At 36.9% G+C, this 23,192-nt stretch overlaps 1 protein-coding gene across 2 annotated transcripts; it reads right to left on the bottom strand.

Moving 5' to 3' along the window:
- Window positions 1–5,007: 5,007 nt before the first annotated feature.
- Window positions 5,008–20,897, bottom strand: LOC108664680 (cysteine and histidine-rich protein 1 homolog). Of its 2 annotated transcripts, XM_018151346.2 has the most exons (9): window positions 20,569–20,897; window positions 19,036–19,168; window positions 17,054–17,101; window positions 13,910–13,967; window positions 11,404–11,512; window positions 10,688–10,790; window positions 9,886–10,046; window positions 8,357–8,562; window positions 5,008–7,774 (listed from the first exon to the last, which is right to left on the bottom strand). In XM_018151346.2, the coding sequence occupies exons 1-9, from the start codon at window positions 20,812–20,814 to the stop codon at window positions 7,738–7,740; spliced, it is 1,101 nt and encodes a 366-aa protein (XP_018006835.1). In that variant the 5' UTR covers window positions 20,815–20,897; the 3' UTR covers window positions 5,008–7,737. The 2 variants fall into 2 exon arrangements, with proteins under 2 accessions (XP_018006835.1, XP_047736747.1); XM_047880791.1 differs by lacking the exon at window positions 13,910–13,967 and having other exon boundaries at window positions 16,996–17,101.
- Window positions 20,898–23,192: the final 2,295 nt, after the last annotated feature.

Below are 23,192 nucleotides of genomic sequence, written 5' to 3'. Positions count from 1 at the left end.
TAACTTTTTTGTTAATACGGAAAACCTAACTTAATTTTCAAATTTGAATAAAATCCGTTCATAATTGAACGAGTTATGCGTGCCACAGTTGAAAAAGAAGTTAGGTTTTGCATTCGAGCTCGCAGGCGAGTTCGCTGAAGTGTCGAATCGGTGTCGTGACCGTGACAACGTCTACTGGAATTGAATCAGTCAAAGCGATGGCTTCATTCCTCTCAACATACAACTAAGCATCAATTTAACTGAAGGTAAATAAATTTTCTTGTGTATGTTGAAGCATTCTGTGATTATCAGTGCCCTTGATAAATTCGACAGGTTTTTCTCGTGATCTCGTCATGACTCATCATGATCAGGGCCGACCGGTTTAAACACACGTCACCTGAAGCTCACAAACCTGTGGCCGTTCACAACCGAGTTGCAAATTGCCAGATGCTAAGCCGTGCTTTCACGAGAACCAGGAATGAAAGGAAAAATTCCACTGCTGAACAATAATTATTGATATACTGACGTTGTTTTACCAAGATGTTTGTGTGAGCAAAAGTAAAAATCTGTGTCAATTTCGTATTAAATATGATTCTATTCGATTTAAATTATTTATCATTTACGCATTGGAATGTTGAATCTGTTTATAAACAGACAACCTCACATTTCTATGCACAAGCAAGAATTAGGATTAGATAAAATATTGTTCGTGATTTAGGCCGCGTGTGCCACGTGTCTTCTTACTTCACCTCTCGCTATAACGGCCTGTTAGGCTTACCTACCTAAGCCTAATTTTCGGGCATTTCTAAATTCTTAGAATTATCCAGTCTATTTAAACCATGAATTTTTATTATTCGTTGCTTTGTAACCGAATTTAGTTGAAATAACATTATTTCTTTAATGTAAATTATTATTTAAATACTTTCAAAATTTTGCCCGAAATAGTAACATTGAGTGACCGCCTCTTGATATTTATCTTATGACTTCGAATTTCTCCTTCATTTGAAAAAATCCTTCAAATGTTCACAAGTTATAATGCTTCGTAAAACATCGTCTCTCATCCCAAATTTGCAAATAAAGCAAATAATTCGTGTCTTCCTGCGCCGTATGATACTAGCTCATTCTATACGTACTTATCGGATGAAATTATATTATTGATGTACATCTTCGTCGCAGTGCAAATGCAGTTATTTCATTAGGTGAGTAGTATTTAAGTAATCTCTTAAAGTACCTAGAATACGGAGAGTAGAGAGTTCCTACAATCTATTAGTGAGAAGTGTGGGCATCTTCATTCCACAACTGCAAGATCTTGCATGCGCTGTTCCATCTCGTGAACGCCTACGGGACAAAAATGTAGTATCCTCATTTTGGAAATCTTTTTCAACTAAGAAAAAACACGGTGTTATTTGGCTTGTACAGAGTGGCTTGTATTCTACTTATGCTTCTCAGAGCACATGCCGCTGGCAACAAAAAGATTGTAATAAGGAGACAAAATACTGAGTCTATTTCCTTACTCTGCATAACGCTAACGCCATAGGAGTGTTTTCATTTGTTTGAGAAGCTTCCCCAACAGTTTATATCTTCATGCCCGCTAAATTATTGTTTACAACTTCACAATTAAATTACCTGAAAGGGGAATGAAGCATCGCATAATCAGGATTTACGATGATGATTCAAATTTATCACAGACTATTCAATTATAATTTTCAGAATTAGAAATTTAAATGCTACTTCTCATTATTAAATTTTCCTGCTGTATTATTGTATCATAAATTAAAATGTGGTTTAAATTAAATCATGTCCAATAATTATTAAGTTCCCCTTGAGCGATCTTAATTAGGTCTTACTGATGATTCACAATAAATTTTAACCGAACGTTTTGATAGAAATCCGGATCAACTCGGATCGTCATGCATAAACATTTCCCTCTCAGAAACTCACGTAAATAGACTCCGAGTGTCTCGTGTAGCTTCAAGGTTGCTCTCTCACAGAATGCGTTCGACAACACTGTTAGAAAATGCGAGTTTATCAAACACTCTGTCCACCGAACGAACAGTCCCTGGTCTGAGAAAATTTTCAAGTTTAGGTGTTTTATGGAAAATATCATTACATATGATGACGAAATAATCTTTTTCAAACTTCATTCTTCTGTTTCATCACGTCGGCTGAATTTGTGAGTCTTTCGTTCCCAGTTCCGAATACGTGCGTTTTCTGCCTTTCCAATCATTAATTGATATTTTTGGGATGAATGTTAATAATATTTAAAGGATAGCGGAATTTTCAATACTTGTTGGTATGATAAAGATATGATTGGATCAAACTACGGTGATGAAGTAGTTTTTAATTTTGATCGCCTGATGTTCTGCAAAATGTAAGGCGCCCATGCGTGCAAGAGGCTAGTGTTAACGATGCAACTCTCGAACCTTTGGCAGGCACACTTGTGCTCCAAGCAAGGTCGCTCAGCTCAGCGCAGATTTCAAGCGTGAAATAGTTCGCTGTCTGTCAAAGACCTAAGAAAGAAAAGAAACGTTAATGGCGTGTAAGACACACCGAAAAAGTATAAATAGACGCGTCTCTTCAAAAACATGCAGTTTATGTTGCTAAATCATCACTCAGATAGACACGAGATCGGAAAGTTTTACGAATGCACGTGACCTTTGCCGTTTATCGTGTGCAAGTCCTTACTGCTTCATCCTCGCAGCATAAATGCAAAGAAAATTGCATGAGGGAATGTCACGCTTCAATTTGTTTCAATCAACTGATATGATTATAGTAGCGTTATGTAGTGTGGCCTGTTGAATTGATATACGAAATAATATTGTTACATGCAAAATGTTGATTTTTTATGAGCATTTTCACATGGCTTCTTTACGACATTAACCAGTTGCGTATAGTTATTTTCTTCAAATTCATATAAATTCATTGCAGATATTTAGGATTTCAGATATCTGCCTTAATTCTTTTTTTTTTATAAAAATACGCATATGCGTAGATACGTACAACCATGGTTGGGACCATGGTCGTTCCTAGCTATTTATTATAATATGATATTTTCAATGATAAACGCATCAGCTGGTAAAGTCCCTTGAAAAAGCAAATCCAGTGATATATGTGGTATTTTCTTAAGAAGCTTCATCATTTTTATGATCGTAAATGTATGCTGCGTACGTAGGAGCACGATTAGTACCGTAGTTTTTAAAAAACAGATTCGATAGATATAAGTCTTTCCCTGCAATTTAGTACTTTTCTCTTGTCGGCCAACATGGGTTCGGACACATGTGAGCAAAGCAGTATATCTGTATATGTAATTGATCACAACACTTGTGCTGTGGTCAACATGATGATATAACGTTGTGCTCAGTTCTATATGAGCTGAATCCAGGTATACGAGTATTTTGTTTATAATATTTGACGAGGAAAAAAATTAATGTAGTCATTGTTTGGTCCTGAAAGACAGTAGAAAGTCTTCCGCACTGTACTAAGGTAAATATCGGCTGAATTTAAATTGCGTTACTGCACTGACATGCCAGCAAGAAGTAGAAATAATAATCCGCTTTTAATTATTATAAGGAAGATATTCCGCAGCAGACCACTACTGGGCTAGGAGTGTGAAAGCAAATACAGCACCTAGTTAGTAACATTAAGTAGGGTTTTCATCATTCAAGGGTGGCAGCAAAAGTAACAAGCCAAATAGTAATTCAAGCTAAATTTCACAGTAACAGAAGGTCTTCTGTATCAAGGATGACGTGTCATCCACATTCATGGCGATATTCGATCTCATAGTTAACTTTACTAAACCTTAATCATTGGTAGCGAACTATTTTGTGTAAGAGTTTGAGTATTATGAGAAATTTAGTGTTCTAAGATGCTTCGGCATAAATTATTATTGAAAATTAAGCTGGTATATTTCATGACAATTCGTGTTTTTTTTTACTGACACCCAAAATTCCTCTTGAGTACAAAAATTCAGAATACAGATGTGTGGATGTGTGCTGCTAGTAGCTACCGCTCGAGATTCATTGACTTAAGACCCCAAACTTGGCTGTTTAGAGATGATATGCAGCTCTTAGTCTATCAATGTGACTATCAAAGCGAACGGAACTGACGATATTATTATCCTATTAACGTTTCAATTACATTAATATTGCTCAATCGTATTAATATTCGGACGATTATCTCCTCTTTGATTATTATCTCCTATGAATTCTATGATATCTTTGACTATTATCTCCTCTTAGTTTGTCTAGAATCTAGATTATGTTGTATACGACCGCAGCCGAGATAGACAGCTGAAGGCCGCTCATGAGTTACAATATCGTCATGTCATCGTTGATACCAAAGGCATTACGTGACTGAACTTTAGCTTCATATTTTTATTAAAGAAAGCGAAAATAAACGGGAGAGATGAACAATTATTTTATTGACATTACAGTATGGCTGTCGAGTGAACTTTTCTTGAGCGGTCTGTGTTTTTGCTATGGATTCAGGGAGGCCGGATGATGGCAAGAGGAAACGGTCAAATACGCTAAAAAAAAAAAAGACCAAAACCGGCTCCGGTTCAATATTTGTCAGAAAATTTGTGAAATGCGGTTGAGTAATTACATTTTTAACCGTTAAAAAAGTACGCAAAGTTTAAAGTCGTCATAGATTTTTGGTAACACACATAATTGAAAAGGCCCAAGTGGGCTAATTAGGCTGTAAAAAGGCCCCTATGTTAGCCCTGGATAACGGAACGAGCATGAAAATCGCTCACGAACCCACTGCTGACATTAGGGACGAATTTCCACAGCAGGTTTTCCAAGCATTATTTTCTCACATAGAATTGGTTCCGACAAAATTAACAAGAACAACATTTATTGACAATACGCTACTGTGAGCGATGTCGTAAGTTTTTCTGCCCGCTTCAATTTTAATAGAGCGCTAAATGTTAATTTCAGCACGTTTTCTACGCCCAAGTTTCTCAAATCGAAACCAATGTTGACGTAATTAACAACGAAGCTATTGATTCAGCTGGCAATGACATACGCCTTGAGTGCATAGTTTATTATAAAATAGGTTAAATTAAAGCATAACAGAAGCAGTTATTCCAATAAGCCTCATGTGAAATGGTGATACTGGACACACCACATGATCGTCGGATGCTGCAGGACGCAGTCCTGTTCATATATTCTTGACAACCGGCATTAACGTCTTCAAATAACTCATGGTCGGCTCTATAGATCTATTCTTAGACCTAAATTGTAATTGTCTTACACTTAAATAAGAGCGGTAAATCTAATGTAGACTTGCAAATCAAGTACCTGAACTATTTTTACTCGACAAACAAATGTTATCTAAACCTGAACTATTTTTACTCGACAAACAAATGTTATCTAGGCTAACACATCATGAGCAATAGAACCAAAAACGCAATTACAAGAGACAACTTTACAATCTAAAATCTCATTATGGCGAGCTATCATAACCTACTTCAACTACTACAATCGTTAAATATTTTGGCAATTAAATTAAATTTAAATAAAAAAATAAAAATTAAATGTACCGGAACCTGCAACGAAAAGCATAACTAAACAGAATAGCTCGCACCATAAGTATATATTCATCACAATAATTTAGGTAGCAATAACAAAAAATTCAGAAACCATTCCAAGTGACTGATAAAACGGCAGTGAAACAATTATATGGGATACGCCGTTTTTAGAATGAGATTCGGGCGAGATTAATCGGTCTAACATGAGGGTTTATGCAGAGATCTAAGTATGACATAGAAGAGATAAAGCTCAACTCAGAGATTTCTACACAAAATATTTCAAGCAAAACCATTACAGCAGTAGTTCCGAGAGACGAAGGGATGATAAACATAAGTAATAAAAATGTATCTTTTGAACATTTCCTGTATGAGATATTGCACCAGGGCTTCAGTTAATGGCAGGTTATCTGTCTGAGGGTTTTTTAACCCGAGTTTATTGACGGTACAGCAAGTTATAGGCTTCTAAGTGCAGTTAAAGCATCCGCAGACAATGTTTTGGACTTCCTCATTGGGTATTTCCGATACGGTGAATGATTATATCGGTCCGATTACATGAAGGTAACGCAGATTCCTAGCATTACCTAGTGCGACCGTGACACAGAGGATTTTGGCTTGTGAACGAAGGAAACTTATTCAAGACGTTACCATCAAAAACTTTCCAGGCGGTAGCAGAATGGTAAGCTTTGTGTCTAAAATTCAAGGGAAGGGATTTGATTTGACAGGCATACATGAATTTTCTGATACACATACAAAAAAAATAAATACTAAGGACGGCTGAATATTCATAGTTAGTGCGCTGGTCTCAGTGCTTAGGACTACGGAGTTCCACTTGATGCTGAGGATGGTTAACGCGATAAATAATCCCAAGACACAGCCAAAAGGAAGACATGAAAACCTAAGCAGTGAAATAGTCAAGTTATCGTGGCAAACAAGAAGCCATAATTGAGTGACAGTTACCTCAATTATCAGATTGACCTATCAGTGAACACAAACAGTTACGTGTGTTACTCGCACCCAATATTTGCTCGAGACAATTTACATGTTCAAGCCAATAATATTTACATGTTCTAGCCAATAATAGAAAATCAAGCTGCCACAACTCAAGTTTGCCACAGAAGCAATCTCTGACAAAAATAGCTACTCAGTCAATTACAATTAATCCAAGTAACTGACGAAAAGAAATATTCTAGAGAAGAGTAACACAAAACACTAAATGAAGCCACTTAGAAACTATGCACAACTACATCTACGGAAGAGATCCTTCTCAAATATCTGGCAAGTATTTTGCGGTATATACAGATGTAGAATATCATCTAGAGAAATAAATTGTCAACGAACAATTAATTGGTGATTTAACTTCCAAATGAGAAATAAATAATATGTTTTAAACAAATAAATAAAATATAATCATTTAAATTTAGTTTGCAATTTTCAATTTTAGTTTTAGAGACAAAATGATTTCTGGAAAACATCCCTAACCATATGCTGAGAATAATCGTAAAAACGAAAATGATTAAGAAGACACAAGAAACGAAGAGTTGAGTAATGAAAACACATGTAATGAGGTCACGAGTAACGAAGACGAGTGAAGAGGTCACAAGTGAGGATGAGATGAGTAGTGAAGACATGAGCAACAATGCAATAAGTATCGAAGAGACGAGTAATGATGAGACTTGGCCCATCCTTAGTGCATATGGAATATTAAAAAAAATGTCCACGTACATAAACATAATATAATAAAACATAAAATGCGGGACCTTCAAATGAAATTCAGAACTTTCGTTAACACTGTGATCAGACTGTGTCAACTCTGACGACGAATTACAAAAGAAGCCTCGGGAAAATTTGTAAAACAATGCCTTGTGTCGCCACGGAAATCGCGAAAACGAGACATTCCAAGACGGTTTGTATTTTAAGAATGAAAAAAATGCTTACCACAAAACAAAACAAAAAAAATCGAAAACGTACTGATACTAAAACTGGCCCAACTTTTAAGGCTACAAATGTACGACAAAGAACATTACGAACAAACTGAAGAAATGACAGCGATGGAAGGACAGGCGCAGAAATGGCTACAGAGATTCCACGTGGAAATGACAGCGATGGAAGGACAGGCGCAGAAATGGCTACAGAGAATCCACGTGGAAATGACAGCGATGGAAGGACAGGCGCAGAAAGCATGGGGGGCGGTGGCCGAACGTGATTCTAGGGTCGGTAGCAGGGGCCGTTCAGAGGCTGCTCACCGGCTGCTGGCTCATCACTATCCTGCACGATAAATGAATGATTAAATTATAATTATCCATGAATTATTCATGCACTCAGAAAAATGAATAGATCATTGTCCAAATAGGGACAATTTATTGCCAACATTACGAGCAAAGAGCGGGCGTAGCACTGACGTGCCTTTTTTGCCAGACCGAACTGGGTCAGGATGACCTACTCATTGGCAGAAATTGCATCGCAATTTGGACAAAGTTTCGTTCATTTTTCTGACTGTACGCTGACATCTGAACAACTAGTAGCACAGCCGCCGGCACGCGATAGTTTGTGAGCATTAGTCCCTCGTGGTACTTGTAATGTAATTAACAAGCAGGCACCTTATAATGAGTAATAAATATTACCAAAAAATCCAGTGGCTACCGTTGCGCCTTGACAATGAAAGCCACAGTTGGTTGCCACACGTCCAACAAGTTTGATAAGAAATCTGATTTCATAACAATTCGCTCCAGGTGTTATATGTATCAACAATCCCTTAAATTGAGGTAATTCGCTCAAAACATTATCGTTAAGACACAATACCTGAAATCGATGAAATTCTGTCAAAGTATAATAGTCAAGATACAACACCTGAAGTCAATGTTGCGGTTGGCAAGAAGTCTGTTGCACTCGGCGCTGTCGACCAGAGGCAGCAGGTTCCAGGAGCTCTCAGTGAGCGTCTCAGTGAACTCGTGCTGAGCTACGTTAGGCAGCACCTTCATGCCGCCGTACGGGCCACGCACGATGCTGAAGTGAACCAAGAACCGCGGTGGGGACGGCTTGCCACGCAGCACCAACTGTAGTGTTAAATAATATCGTATTAAAAGTATAAGTACCGTATTGATATGCTGAGTATATTATAATATATTAATAAAAATAAAGAATTAAAAAAAATAAAAAATATTTAAAGTATCCTCGCAGCACCAACTGTAGTTACAAATAATATCGTATTAAAAGTATAAGTACCGTATTGATATTCTGAGTATATTATAATATATTAATAAAAATAAAGAATCAAGAAAATAAAAATAATTGAAGTATCCTCGCAGCACCAACTGTAGCAATAAATAATATCATATTGAATAAAAGTATTAATTTTCTAAAATGCTGAATTGCACAAAGAAAAGTTACAACTGTTGTAATAAATAATATCATATTAAAAAGTATAAGTATTACTATTGTAAATATTTTTTAATATGTATATTAATACAAATAAATAATTAAAAATAAAATAAAAATATTGAGTATTAATATTCTAAATAATGATAAGATTTAGTATTAATAGTATTATTAATAATAAAGTAGGTACCTATTACTAATATTAGTAAAGTAATATAAGGTATTGATATTCTAAAGTACTGAATTTCACAAAAAAAGCTGACGCATTAATTAAGATGACTAGGTATGAAAAAATTCTGAATTCATTTCCTTTGAAAGTAAAGCAATGAGTTTCCGGGGCTAAGAATAAAGAAACTAAAAATTATAAAGTTTTGTGCCAGATTGAACTTTCTAGAATTGAAGGCCTAGAAAACATTTTTGAAGAGAATGTCACTGAGATGTAGGAATCACTTTAGAATAATTAGACTTTGTTGCATGCAGGAAATGTAATTTCAAGCTCGTAGGCGGATGAGTAAATTCGACCACCCATTACACAAAAATTTCAATTTAAATATTATCAAAATTTCTATAATGAACATCGAATTCAGTACCGGTATCAGAATGAGTTCATTTCACCTAAAACATGTCGCGAAATAGGAACCACACATAATTAGAATAACAACCGTGGGTAAGAACATTTTTAGGAGTACACATTTACGTGAATGGATACGTTGCTATACGTGAGTGAAGAAGCAGCATTAAAGCAACGAGTAGCAGCATTACGAAGACTCTGAGGTCTTGATGAGATCTTTTGCACTTAGTCCACGTACATGACGTAAAAACAACGTAGACTACACTTCGTTTCAAAGAAGTAAACTCATGTGCGTGTCTCTGACCTGGTATGAGAGGTAGCGGTCGTTGGTGTCTCTGACCTGGTATGAGAGGTAGCGGTCGTTGGTGAGGTGTATGTCTCTGACCTGGTATGAGAGGTAGCGATCGTTGGTGAGGTGTGTGTCTCTGACCTGGTATGAGAGGTAGCGGTCGTTGGTGAGGTGAGTGTCTCTGCGGTCATCGTTGAGTCTCATGTTGATGCTGAAGAGACAACCGAACGCCGAGAAGCGCGTCGTCTCGTAGTACAGGTTGTGATTGAACTCTTCAGTGCGGAATGGCCGCATCTGCACGTCTGAGGTATACATAATTTTTAACTATATGAACTAACTTCGTAATGATAATAAAAACACAAGTAACACGATGAATAATAAATGCTCTGAAAGACTGTGACAACAGTAATTAATACAGCTGCTTAACAAGACGATAATTGAATTCTAACTTCAGTCGAAGAGCATCCAGAAATTTCACTGCGACCATCATGATAAAATTAATAACAATACAACAAAAAACGCGGGAATGACGCTAGAAATCACTTGAATTCGAAAGACGACGCTAGAATTAAAGCGACGCTTAGCTTAGATGACGCTAGAATTCAAGATAGAGTTGGAGAGGATCCAGAAATTTCACGCATATTTTATTGATTAGTATGAGCGCATCATAAACTTTGAAAAGTCAAGTTTAGACAATAAATCCTCATGAAAGTGGGATACACAGTAGAATTAATAAAATCCATGGGATATTTACCAATCGCCTACTCACGCTTATGTTGCAGCCTTTGAATGCATCCACCATAAGTAAATATATTCAGAAAGCATGAAACGCAATAAAAGTGCCGCGGCAAAGTGAAATGAAATCGCAAGAAATGAGAGAATTGGAATAAATGCCCAGTTTTGCAATTTGTAAAATATTTTAAAAGTGACATTGAGAACTCACCATTAAATGTTATTTTCTCGTACGAGAGGAGATTCATAAAATTTGAGAATTTGGACTTCTCGGTTTCTGCTTTCTCGGCTTCACTCCGTAAGAACGGCAGAATCTGAAAGAGGCACAAGAAACGTCACATAATGACGACACAAAGCTTAATAGTAAAGGTAATTTAACAAACATAGAAATTAGGGTATGCGCGAGATAACTTGCTGCTATACTGTAGTTTGTCGTCTTTACTTCCAAGCTTCTGCCATTTATCTCTTCAGGCGCTAATGATTTCGGGCAAACTGACAGTTTTAATTTGTTCAATAGATTGGTCGCTCGACTATGTTCTTAATTTTGAGGCTATATGAACCACCAAATTAAGGGATCCTTATGTGTTAACACATCCAGCAGCACGATAATTCTTCGCAGTTAGTATCTGTAAGTTGCACTGACACTGACAGTCACTACTGCGGCGGCCAGTACATCTAACACGATATTTAGTACAGTATTAGCACGATAATTAGTCACAGTTTGCACGCTATTTAGTACAGTTAGCACGATATTTAGTACATTTAGCACGATATTTAGTACTTACATTTAGCATGATACTTAGTACATTTAGCACAAAAGTTAGTCGCAGTTAGAATTCGAATTTGCATTAGTCTGTTAGCATTTGAAAATTTTACTGCCTAAACTATAGGCTCCGTGTACAGACGGCGTCAGGAGTCAGGACGCACCTCAGAGGCGGATAGCGAACGCTGCTTGCAGTCGGCCTCGTGGGCAGCGGCCTCCCGATGCGGTCCCTTCCAGTCACAGCCCAGCACGTTGTACTGGCATGGCGTCGGCCTGCGACACGTTAGCAGTTCAGATACTAACTTCACGAGTGAGTTTACATACAGTTTCATACCCACTATAGAAACTTCTCAGTTTTCTTCCACTATAGAAACTTCATAATTCATAGACAAGGTTACGGAACTTTTTACGTTATTATGCTACAGTCATTCATCAACGATTTTATTATGCTAAAGTGATGTAAAAAACTATCTAAAACACAATAAGCGTTCGAGATATCTGTAACTATGCAGTGTATAATTGTAAGTTTTATATTATTTAAGAAGCAAATATGTAAATAACTCTGGACTAAATTGTGACGATTTTTATGACTGATCACAGTCAAAAGATTGAGAAATGTTTTGCATGGTGTTTGATTATCCCCACAGCACGAGCAGAAAGTATACGTAGCACTGATACGCTCCTTAGCTGGGCTGAACTGAGTCAGGATGACCCATACAAGGCAAAATGTGCATCGCTATTTGGACGAAGTCCCACTCATTTCTCGGAGCGAAAGTCTTAATATTAAAAATAATGGCAAAGACTCAGAAGACGCTGAGTAAGTGCGAGGTGTGGTATCAAGCCGGCATACCTAAGAGATAAGGAAATGAGTACACAAGAAGATGCTTGTAGAAATGAGCAATAAGTGTCGTGCGACTAAATGTTATGCAAGATGAATGGAAATTTAACAAAAATAATGTGTTGTTAGGAAAACGATGACTTAGAAAAAAATACGAGAAGACATGATGAAGCAATCATGGTACGAAAACCATGGAGATCAAAGCTCGTAGGAGCTTCTCGAAGAACTTTAGTGGCAGGGTGTGGACGATCGAACAAATAGATGGGAGAAGTCAACGATGAATACTACCTATGTTAAATGTTTTAAAGCCATACCTTCTGTACCTCCAATTCATAGTACAATGAACTTTAACCGAAAGGTGACGGTGAATTGTATAAGTAGAATATCACCTAATGAAATTTCAGGCATGAATCAAGTGGATTACATTATTGGCAAGTGGCAACAAGCAAGAAATGAGAAAAACTAAGGCGATACAAACAAGAAACCTAAACAGAACTAAACTATCGGAGACAGGAGCAGTGTTGGAATTAGATTTCTGACAGTACGGAGTGGAGCCACAATTCTGAAGAAGCTCTATGACTCAGCAAGATGGTATCGCATGAGCAGCTCAGCCTATATGAGCAAGCACTCATTCTTACACGCAGCGATTAATGTCTATTGGAATTAATGTCAGCGATTAATGTCTATTGGATCCGAAATTTATTATGCACAACAGGACAAAACCTAGACTGAACATTATGACATAAATCAGGTAAATGTCGAAACTGCTCGCTGCAGCCCTCCCAGTTGAAACACCAACGGATGAGATAAACTCAAACTTGGAGCGGTAGGAATCAGTTGCTTCCCTGGCCAAAGATAAGAAAGAAAAGAGTAGGGTCTCACAATTGAGGCCCTAGCTGCACTGCGATTTTACGATTTCCCTAAGAGAAGGCAGGTGCTGCAATCTGGAGCTTCCGCGTGCGATGGGGATGACATGCGCGAAGACAAAATGACAGAAGAACCAAGGCAAAAGAACAACTTTTATTCAATTAAACCAGAGCAAGATCCACAAGCAGGAAAGCGTTGGGAGAGCAGAGCCCCCACTCAAATCCTCAGGAGACGGGAGAGCAGGGATTCATTAAAAAAGCCCTAAATTACAATAAACAATTTACTAGTGTGTTCCTGGGCATAAACAAAACGTTTCTGCGCTAGGGAGAGTGAAGTAGTATGGAGCAGCACTTTCAAAAAAGTTTCGAATTCGTAACTTCGTCACTATCACTGAAGCCAAACCCAGCAATCGCAGATTAGAAATCGGCCTCTGCATGCACTTAAGCGAGTTTTGATGTTACTGAACAGGGCACACTTCTAACACTTTTAGAGCTAAGTTGTAAAATATTAAGGAGCTTTCAGTCAAGTTTAGCAATGGCTAAGCAAATCGTAATAAAAACATGAAGCCCACAATGATGCTTCTTGTAATAAATAATCTGTTGTAAATAAAAAATTCAAACACTAATACAATGGAACACGTTTACCATAGCAAGGCAATTCATTGAGAAACCTCATCTCTTAGCCAATAAAGAGAATCTGGATAAGAATTGTTCCTTATGAAACGGAAAGAAAGGCTAAATGGTCCAAAGAGAAGGGCTACATGATCTAAAAAGAAAGGCTAAATGGTCCAAAAAGAAAGGCTAAATGGTCCAAAAAGAAAAGCTACATGATCCAAAAAGAAAGGCTTAATGGTAAATAAAGGCTCCATGGTCCAAAATGAAAGGCTAAAAGGTAAAAAAAAATAGGCTAAAAGGTCAAAAAAAGAAAGGCTAAATGGTCCAAAAAGAAAGGCTATATGGTCCAACCTTTCGAGGCAAAATGATGCTTCATGGTTTTCAAGCATATTGCGGGGGAAGTTGCGGCCTTTATCTCTTCAGGCGCTAATGATTTCGGGCAAACTGGCAGTTTTAATTCGTTCAATGGATTGGTCGCTCGACTACGTTGATAATATTGAGGCTACATGAACCACCAAATTAAGCAATACTTATATGTTAACACAGACAGCAGCACGATAATTAGTAGCAGTTAGCATTTGTAAGTTGTTCTGACACGGGCAGTCACTGCTGCGGCAGCCAGTACATCTAACACGATAATTACTACATTTAGCACGATATTTAGTACAGAATAAGAACGATAATTAGTGGCAGTTAGCATTTGAAAGTTGTACTGACACTGGCGGTCACTGCGGCAGCCAGTACATCTAAAACGACATTTAGTACGATATTTAGCACAGTATTAGCACGATAATTAGTACATTTAGAACGATAATTTATCGCAGTTGGCATTTGAAAGTTGTACTAGTACAATAATTAGTGTGTTAGCATTTGAAAATTGTACTGGTTTAAACTATTAGCTCCGTGTACAGACGGCGTGAGGACGCACCTCAGACGCGGATAGCCAACGTTGCTTGCAGTTACATTTAGCACGATATTTAGTACATCTAGCACGATATTTAGTACATCTAGCACGATATTTAGTACATTTAGCACGATATTTAGTACATTTAGCACCATGTTTAGTACATTTAGCACGAAAATTAGTTCATTTAGAACGATATTTAGTACATCAGCCCAGCACGTTGTACTGGCATGGCGTCGGCCTGCGAGACGGTAGCAATTCAGATGCCAACTTCACGAGTGATTTTAAATCCAGTTTTATATCCACTATAGAAACTTCTTAATATATCGACAAGGTCACGGAACTTTGTACTGTTAGCATGTTACAGGCATTCATTATTTGTGATGTCAAAAACGATTTAAAATACAGTAAACGCTCGATATCTCTATTGTTATGCAGTGTATAACTGTTTGTAAATTTTATATTATTCAGGAAGCAAAGTTTCTAAATAAATTTGGACTAAATTTTGACGATTTTTATTACTGATCACAGTCACAGGGTTGAGAAATGTTTTGCATGATGTTTGATAATCTGATTTCTAAATACAAGCGTGATGCAACTGAACACTCAAAATATTTGGGTCATATTGTCCAAATAGTTACACACTATTACCCACAGCACGAGCAAAAAGTCTACGTAGCATTGATACGCTCCTTAGTCGGGCTAAACTGGGTCAGGATGACCCACACAAGGAAAAATGTACATCGCTATTAGGACGAAGTCTCACCCATTTCCCTGAGTGAAAGTCTTAATCTTAAAAATTATGGCAAAGATTCAGAAGACGCTGAGTAAGCGAGCGCTGTGGTATCAAGCCGGCCTACCTAAGAGGTAAGAATTGAGTGCGCAAGAAGATAATAGCTGTTTCAGCGTTCATTGGGCCGTAGGCCTGTCGCCGATTCTTAACATCATATAATATTCACAGCTTATTGCGGTCTCGAACTCGCAACTCACTGCTCCAATTCTGCTGTGCTTAACCGCCCGGCCTCCATGCCGATTCTGACCAGAAACTGGCGCACAGAGCTGGGATCGAACCCGCGACTCTCTGCACCAATCCTGGTACTTTGAACTGTAACCACGATGCTTGTAGCAATGAGCAATAAGTGCCCTGCGACAAAATGTTACGCAAGATGAACGAAACTTAACAAAAATAATGTGTTCTTAGAAAAACGAGGACTACGAAAAAATAAAAGAAGACATGATGAAGCAAGCATGGTACTACGAAAACCATGAAGATCAAAGCTCCTATATGAGCTTCCCGAAGAACTGGAGTGGCAGGGTGTGGACGATGTAACAAATAGATGGAAGAAGTCAACGATGAGGAATATAATAAATGTTTTAAAGCCAGGCCTTCTGTACCTCGAGTTCATAGAGTACAATGAACTCCTACTGAAAGACTTAGTATTGGGTATTAGTAGAATTTCCCCTAAAGAAATTTCAGGCATGAATCAAGTGGATTGCGTTATTGGCAACAAGCAAGAATTAAGAAAAACCATGGGGATACGAATCAAGAAACCTGAACAGAACTAAAATATCGGTGACGGGAGCAATGTTATAGATGAGAATTCTGACAGTACAGAGTGGAGCCGCAATTCTGAAGAGGTTCCATGACTCAGCAAGATGGTGTCACATGAGGTGCTTAGCCTACATTAACAACCACTCATTCTTACACGAAGCGATCCTCGTCTTTTGGAAAGCCAGAGAATAAGGATCGGAAATTTACAATGCACAACTTGACAAAACCTAGACTGAACATTACGACATGAATCAGGTAAATGAGGTCGAAACTGCAGGCTGCAGCCCTCCCAGATGAAACACCAACGGATGAGATAAGCTCGCACTGTAAGCGGTTAGCATCAGTTTCTCCCCGGCCAAAGATAAGAAAGAAAGAGGACAATCTCACAATTGAGGCCCGAGCTGCACTACGATTTTACGCTTTCCCCAAGAGGAAGCAGGTGCTGCAATCTGGAGCTCTTGCATGCGATGGAAATGACGTGGGCTAAGGCAAAATGACAGAAAGACCAAAGAAAAAGAATTGCCCTAAATTACAATCAACAATTTACTACCGTAGTGTGTTGTTGGGAATAAACAAAACGTTTCTGCGATAGGGAGAGAGTAGGTAGTCTGGGGCCAAAAAAAAAAGTTTCGAATTCGTAACTCCGTCACTCTATCACTGGTGGCTTTTCAAGTCAAACCCACCAATCGCAGACTAGAAATCGGCCACTGGATGCACTTAAGCGAGTTTTGATATTACGGAACCGGCACACTTCTAGAGCTAAGTGGCAAAATATTAAGAAACTTTCAGTCAATTTCAGCAATAGCTAAGCAAATCATAATAAAAATTTGAAGCGCACAATGAGGCTTCTTGTAATAAATAATCTCCTGTAAATAAAAAAATTCAAACACTAATACAATGGAACACGTTTACCATAGCAAGGCAATTCATTGAGAAACCTCATCTCTTAGCCAATAAAGAGAATCTGGATTATGGTCCAACCTTTCGAGGCAAAATGATGCTTCATGGTTTTCAAGCATATTGCGGGGGAAGTTGCGGCCACAGTGAGTGCATTCTGCTGGCAGCTCAGACACAGCCTTCTCAACAGCTGATTGAAAAGAAATTAAGCTCCTCTAAGTGAAATCATCATCTCAGTTAGAAGTGTATAATATAGAAACCATCCTATTTATAGCGTGGGCATTTGATGAATTTGGTTTCAAGAATAAGTAATTTAAGAGTTAATGAGTTAAACAATGGGACTGAAATAGTCGATATTACCATTTACAAATTCAAGCAAATGTAGTTGAAAAATTGAAGAAAAAGTTCTCATTAAAACAGGTAAAATATAGTTGGATAGTACATAAAGAATTAGTAAAAATAACAGTAACAAAAATTCTTAAAGCCACGAATCAGATGCTGGGGCATTAAAGTCAATGCAAAGTTCTTCACTAGATTCACCTGCATGAAAAATCTTAACAATTGCTATTTATTTAATTACAATCTCAGCCAAAGTTAAATTTACATTTGTTAATGTGTGAAAATTTATTATAAATTTTAAAAGTCATGTTGCAATGAAAAATCAACAAAATATGCAATTGAGAGTAATTTTTAAAAATAAATATCGGTAACCAGTATAGTGTGTTTCACACCACACAAAGGCAGAAAGAATCCTGGCCTAATTCAGTTACTTGATACCAAATTGTACAAAAGCACACAATTGATGAATGCAATGAAGAAGCTCATCCAAAGTCATACCTCAAAATCAACATTGAATGTAATTTTTACAGGAAACAGAATACCGTAGGTAGTAACATTCTTTTAAAAACTTTTTGACAACTAGTGATGCTAGCAGCAAATGTACAAGTAACGTTAGTAGCATGAATACGCTTCTAATCTTAAATATAGAGACAATATATGAGCATGTGCTTTTTAGATTAGAACTGAGTATGAGTATGTGATTATTGATGGATAATCAATAATAAATATGGTAATTATTCAGTACAATTTCCAGGAAGAAATCATTTAAGAAATATTTTATTTAATCACAACTTATAGAAATTTGTAATTATGTAACAAAAAATATTGCAACTATGAAATTTATGACTCTAGGGCAGGGGTCTCCAAACTTTTCCATGTGCGGGCCACATTATATATTTCCCATATTTATGCAGGCCGAAAAATAAAAAATTAAAAAATAATCAGTGCCTGTGATTTTATTTACTCAAATATTAAAGTATAAACATGGAAAAATCTGAAACATAAGGGTAAACATATCCATATCTGAAAACAAAAGTGTAAAATAACTTAAATAAATTCTACAAGTTAATTCTACAAGAAAAAAAACGGCTTGTAAATGTAGTGTTAAAAGCATAGCATATTATTATAAAGTAGTAAATATTATGGCAGCAGATTTCGTTTATAAACTTAATGGTTGCAATTTTAACTATTTTAAACATGCAATATCTTTGGCTACAATAGTATTATTGCTATTTTGTATAACTAAGGTAAATGTATTGCCAAAGTACAGAGAAAAGAATATTGAACAGTGCTGTGCTCCCTGAAACGGAAGCAGCAAAGCCCCACGTACTCGGCACTCGGCCGCCATCCCCACAATATTCAGTTATACACAACTGATTGGTTATACCTGCCAGTATTAGTATTTGTACGTCACACTATCGAGAGAGGAAAACTGACTCGGGCTGAGCGCCACCAGTCAGCAGGTCAAAGCTTTTAATAATTCTGAGATGCCATTCGTACAATAACTATATATTCATTTCACGATTTCTTCTCACGGGCCGGATGAAATTATATGGCGGGCCGGATGTGGCCCGCGGGCCATAGTTTGGAGACCCCTGCTCTAGGGTATTTTGATATAAATATTACTTGACCTCAAAGTAAATCAAGTAACTTTAGGTAATACATTCAAATAATGAGTTGAGCATTAATCATCACCTTACTAAACAATGGTAATATAGAAATGGTTATTTTTAATGAGCTGGCATCAATATCAGCTCATCAATGATTATTATTTATAGTTCTCACCTAAGTTGCGAGTGCAGGCTGAACGACTGAGCTCCACACGGCAGTTGGGACAGGTTGGAGTGTTGTCTTTGATGCGACAGTCAGCCAACAAGTGATTGAAGCATCCAGCACACATCAAGTGACCATTTGTACACTGAAATATAAATATAGTTAGACTGATCATGAAAAAAAAATCCAAAAAACCAAATCAAATGAAGACTTTGAGCCAAGTTTTTTTATTCAACTTAAATCTCTTATGAACAATTGAACATAAATTGATACATTTACTGTAGGCAAGTTTTGAATGGTGTCTAAAAAATTTCAAAATATAATATTGTATTTTAATATCTCTTGAAAAACTCTTGGTACATATTGGGTATATACTCTTGTTATATATAAAAACTGTTGGTATATTTATGAGTAAATAAAAGCATGTAACTTATAGGATAAATTGAAATTCTCATCAATTCTATAATTTTCATATGTCCATGTAAATTAAACCACTACTTAATAAACAATGAGGTATCAGTAGATGTAACTTTAAACAACAATGTATTTAGACAGTATTTCTTATTTCTATCATTCAATACTCACCTTTGTTCCTTTTGCACAAGGGAGATCACACACATGCAAAAATATCAAGAACTTTGCATAAGAAAATTTTGAATACCTACTTAAGAATTATTGTTCCACTTATGCTTTTCCTTCAGAAACAGCTCAACTCCCATTCCTTGCATTTAGTTAGCAAAAATAACAGTGAGTACTTCATAAGCACTTGCTTTAATATTGAAATTTAGGGAAGATTTTTGACAATACTCTAAATTAGCTGATCCATGAAATGATGAACAAAGTATGCTCATTTGGTTGCCAAGATTGGTTTTGAATGCCTAACACATTAAACATTGCCACTATTACTAGAGATTTGTTATCAGAACAACATTAGGCTTCAAAATTGGACAAATCTTGAACTTGAAGTAACAAATCTGATTTTTTATCATGAACATTCAGTAGATCTACATATTCAGAAGCAAATGTTTTGACAAAAGTTATCAATATATTCATTTTTTTGCAAGATTTCAACAGTCAACATCAATGTGAATAGAATAGGCCATAGCCATAGCATAATTGAAAAAGTACTAGAAATAATAGCAGGAATATCAATATTTGAGTATATAACTGACTTCAAAAAGTTCTAGTATGTAAGTATGAATAGTTTCATCATTCAACTAATTGGCTTGTCTGATCTTTCATCACAAATCGTGATAAGTTAGAGATTTGTTGTTGTTAGTTTTTGTAGTGCAAGAACTTCAACTTGAGAAATGTCAGATTGTTTGAGAATCTATCACGTCTGTTTTCTATCACATCAGATTATTTATGAAAATAACAGCAACTGAATCAGCCTGAAATTTGAAAAGCAAAATCGTGCACCGGACAGGAATAATGAGGTGCTAAGAAACGCTAGTTAAAATCAAGCTCAACGGCCACATTTTCTTGGAATGTATCATTCATTGAGTGGTACACTAAGATAACGAAAGAATTTAGTTTGCCACTAACCTGAAAAACGGACATACGAGGCAAGTCCAAGCAAACAGCACAACAAAGAATTCCTCCCAAACGAACTTCAAGCTTTGATTTTTCATCCTCAGCAGTTGATGTTGTAGCTAAACAAGCTTTCTTGGCTGGCGGAGGTTTGAAGCAACCATCGTCTTTTTCTTCTGATTCATTCGATGTGCCTTGTTCCAACGTAATACTTCGAGAGAGCAGCTGGATATCTACCAAAATCGAATTGTCTTCCTCCATGTCACACGTTTGCTCTGTCGCGTCGTGTGCCACACTGGTTTGTTTTGCTCCATCAGCTGGGGTTTAGATGCCAACTAGCAATAAATCATACGCTTTCTCTAAATTGTAGGAACGTGGATGAAAAGATAGAATAGTCTACCGAAAATATATGACTTCATCTTATTAGCATCACCCGAAGAATATATTCTGTAAGAAATATATTACAAGCCCTAGCTAAATGCTAGTATGAGGTTATTTAATTTCAAGGCTACACGATCAGCTGTTCTCACTGGGTGTGTCAAAACTTCATACTGCGTAGAAACTGTCAAACAAAGAGAAAGCAGACGCACGCTCTCTAAATTACATGCAGAATGAGCAATATTATTATATACATGCACATAATCATGCAGCGATCAAATTCTGTTTGCTTGAAAAAACCTGTAATCAAATATTTTTCGAAGCTCATTCCATCTCATGTAATTTAATTTCGGCATAAATTGTAGATTTGCGTTTGCTAAACTCCAACCAATGTTAATTAAACCAGTGTAGTACTACTGTCATCCAGTTTAAGCGCACATTTTATTAAATAATACTGCTCCTAAAAAATCATAACATTTTAAAAGCCTTAAAGTGTTGCAACGGCAACAGAGATTTACTGCGCATAAGTTAGTCTGTGTCAAGGTCACTGACTGAAAAATCCTTTTAGACAATAATTGAGCCATTTTAATCTGCACGCGTGCATGATTTTCCTGGCCTTTTTGACCAACAACATGAAAATAATGTATATTTCATATGTTTTGTACGCTTTTCATATCAAAATTGAGTACTGTATTGTGCGTACGAAATGAAGAAACGCGCGTAATAATACGTTGACATGTGAAAACAAAGCAAGGCGAGCTACTGATAACTAGGAACAACCGTTCAAGGATACCATTCACTTGCCTGGGAATATTAACTATTAAAAATTGCAAAGTTCGATTTATTTCTGGTGTTTATAATTAACGAATGTTAATTCTTAGTTAATTTACGTTTGCATGTTACTTCTGACCACTTACAAATTGATTATGCATGGCAGTTTTCAAGGCTGCATGTACCCAGTAACCCCAAGCATGGCCAGCTAGCAAGCCAGCACGAGAAATACACGCGTTCCCCCCGATTTTTTGTTTAGGATCGCATATCTGCGCCAGAGGAGCATAATTGCCGAAACATTTAATTATTGTTAGAAAAGTTTGCATGTTCATCTAGGAGATTAACTGATAAGTTGGAATGCTTTTGTCTTCTCAATTTTGAAATATTTGGTATGAATTCTTACAACGGATATTTAGGGAGATTAATTACGAGAGATTAATTACGATCTCTAGAAAAAGTTTTGAAATTTGTTTGTAAAAAACACCAGCAAATTTGTTCTTCCGCTTGTCATCTACCAAAAAACGCGCGGACACGCGCGTCATTCAGACACGTCTTGTCATTCAGACACGTTTGAAATGGACTCTCAATTATACAGAGTTGTAATGTTTGCTAAAAGTTGTTTGGCGTTAAGTTGTTTGATATTGGTCGAATAATTATTGAATACCGGGGGCGGCTCACGTTTCGAGTATTATCAACTAGAATTGTTGTTCTCAAGGCGAAGAATTGCGCTTAATTTATCTCAATTCATCACATGGTGAATTTGTGCGGCCAGAAAACATGAATTCATCACACTTGCGTAAAACTTTTCCCCTCAGATGAGATATAGTAGATCTTGAAGGAGCATTTCTTGTTTCTAATTACGCACATTTCTAACAAACATTAATATTCGAAGTTTCAAGGAAATAAAATTATTGAGAACGTTATATTGCTTTAAAACGAGTCTCCAGAGATATGCAACCATGCACGCAGTAATCCCTCAGCCATACAAGCAGTGCAGTAATCCCTCAGCTATCGCGGGTGTAACTCGTACAGTAATCCCTCAGCTATCGCGGGTGTAACTCGTACAGTAATCCCTAAGCTATCGCGGGTGTAACTCGTACAGTAATCCCTCAGCTATCGCGGATGTAACTCGTACAGTAATCCCTCAGCTATCGCGGGTGTAACTCGTACAGTAATCCCTCAGCTATCGCGGATGTACGTTCCGATTAAAACCTCGGCCACGATAGTTGAAATCCACGATGGGGAATTGCACGACTGATAGTTATATTGAACAATTTATGTTTCAATTTTTTGGTAAGTTTATTTTGTTTTAAATATTTACAAACCCTTGCCACACTCATACTGACGATGAAGTTTTGCGTGCTTTTTAAATCTGACGATCGATTGACTTCCTCAGAAACCCGTGACGAAGATCGGCGAATGGTTTTTTCTTTAATATTTCATAAATTAATGCCTGTCATTTATTGATGATTCTTGTAAGTTATATTATT

Source organism: Hyalella azteca, unplaced genomic scaffold (genome assembly GCF_000764305.2).
Source record: "Hyalella azteca isolate HAZT.00-mixed unplaced genomic scaffold, Hazt_2.0.2 contig6279, whole genome shotgun sequence".
NCBI lineage: Eukaryota > Metazoa > Arthropoda > Malacostraca > Amphipoda > Hyalellidae > Hyalella > Hyalella azteca.
Note: the sequence above shows the minus strand (reverse complement) of the source record. Positions and strands in the feature narration are given on the sequence as shown.

Coding starts and splice junctions, on each gene's coding strand:
- LOC108664680 (XM_047880791.1), bottom strand. CDS start 20,814: ATGGAGGAAGACAATTCGATTTTGGTAGATATCCAGCTGCTCTCTCGA. Junction 17,102..19,035: donor AGCCTGCACTCGCAACTTAG/GTGAGAACTATA, acceptor CTTTTCAATCAG/CTGTTGAGAAGGCTGTGTCT. Junction 10,047..10,687: donor CGAGAAAATAACATTTAATG/GTGAGTTCTCAA, acceptor TGTATACCTCAG/ACGTGCAGATGCGGCCATTC.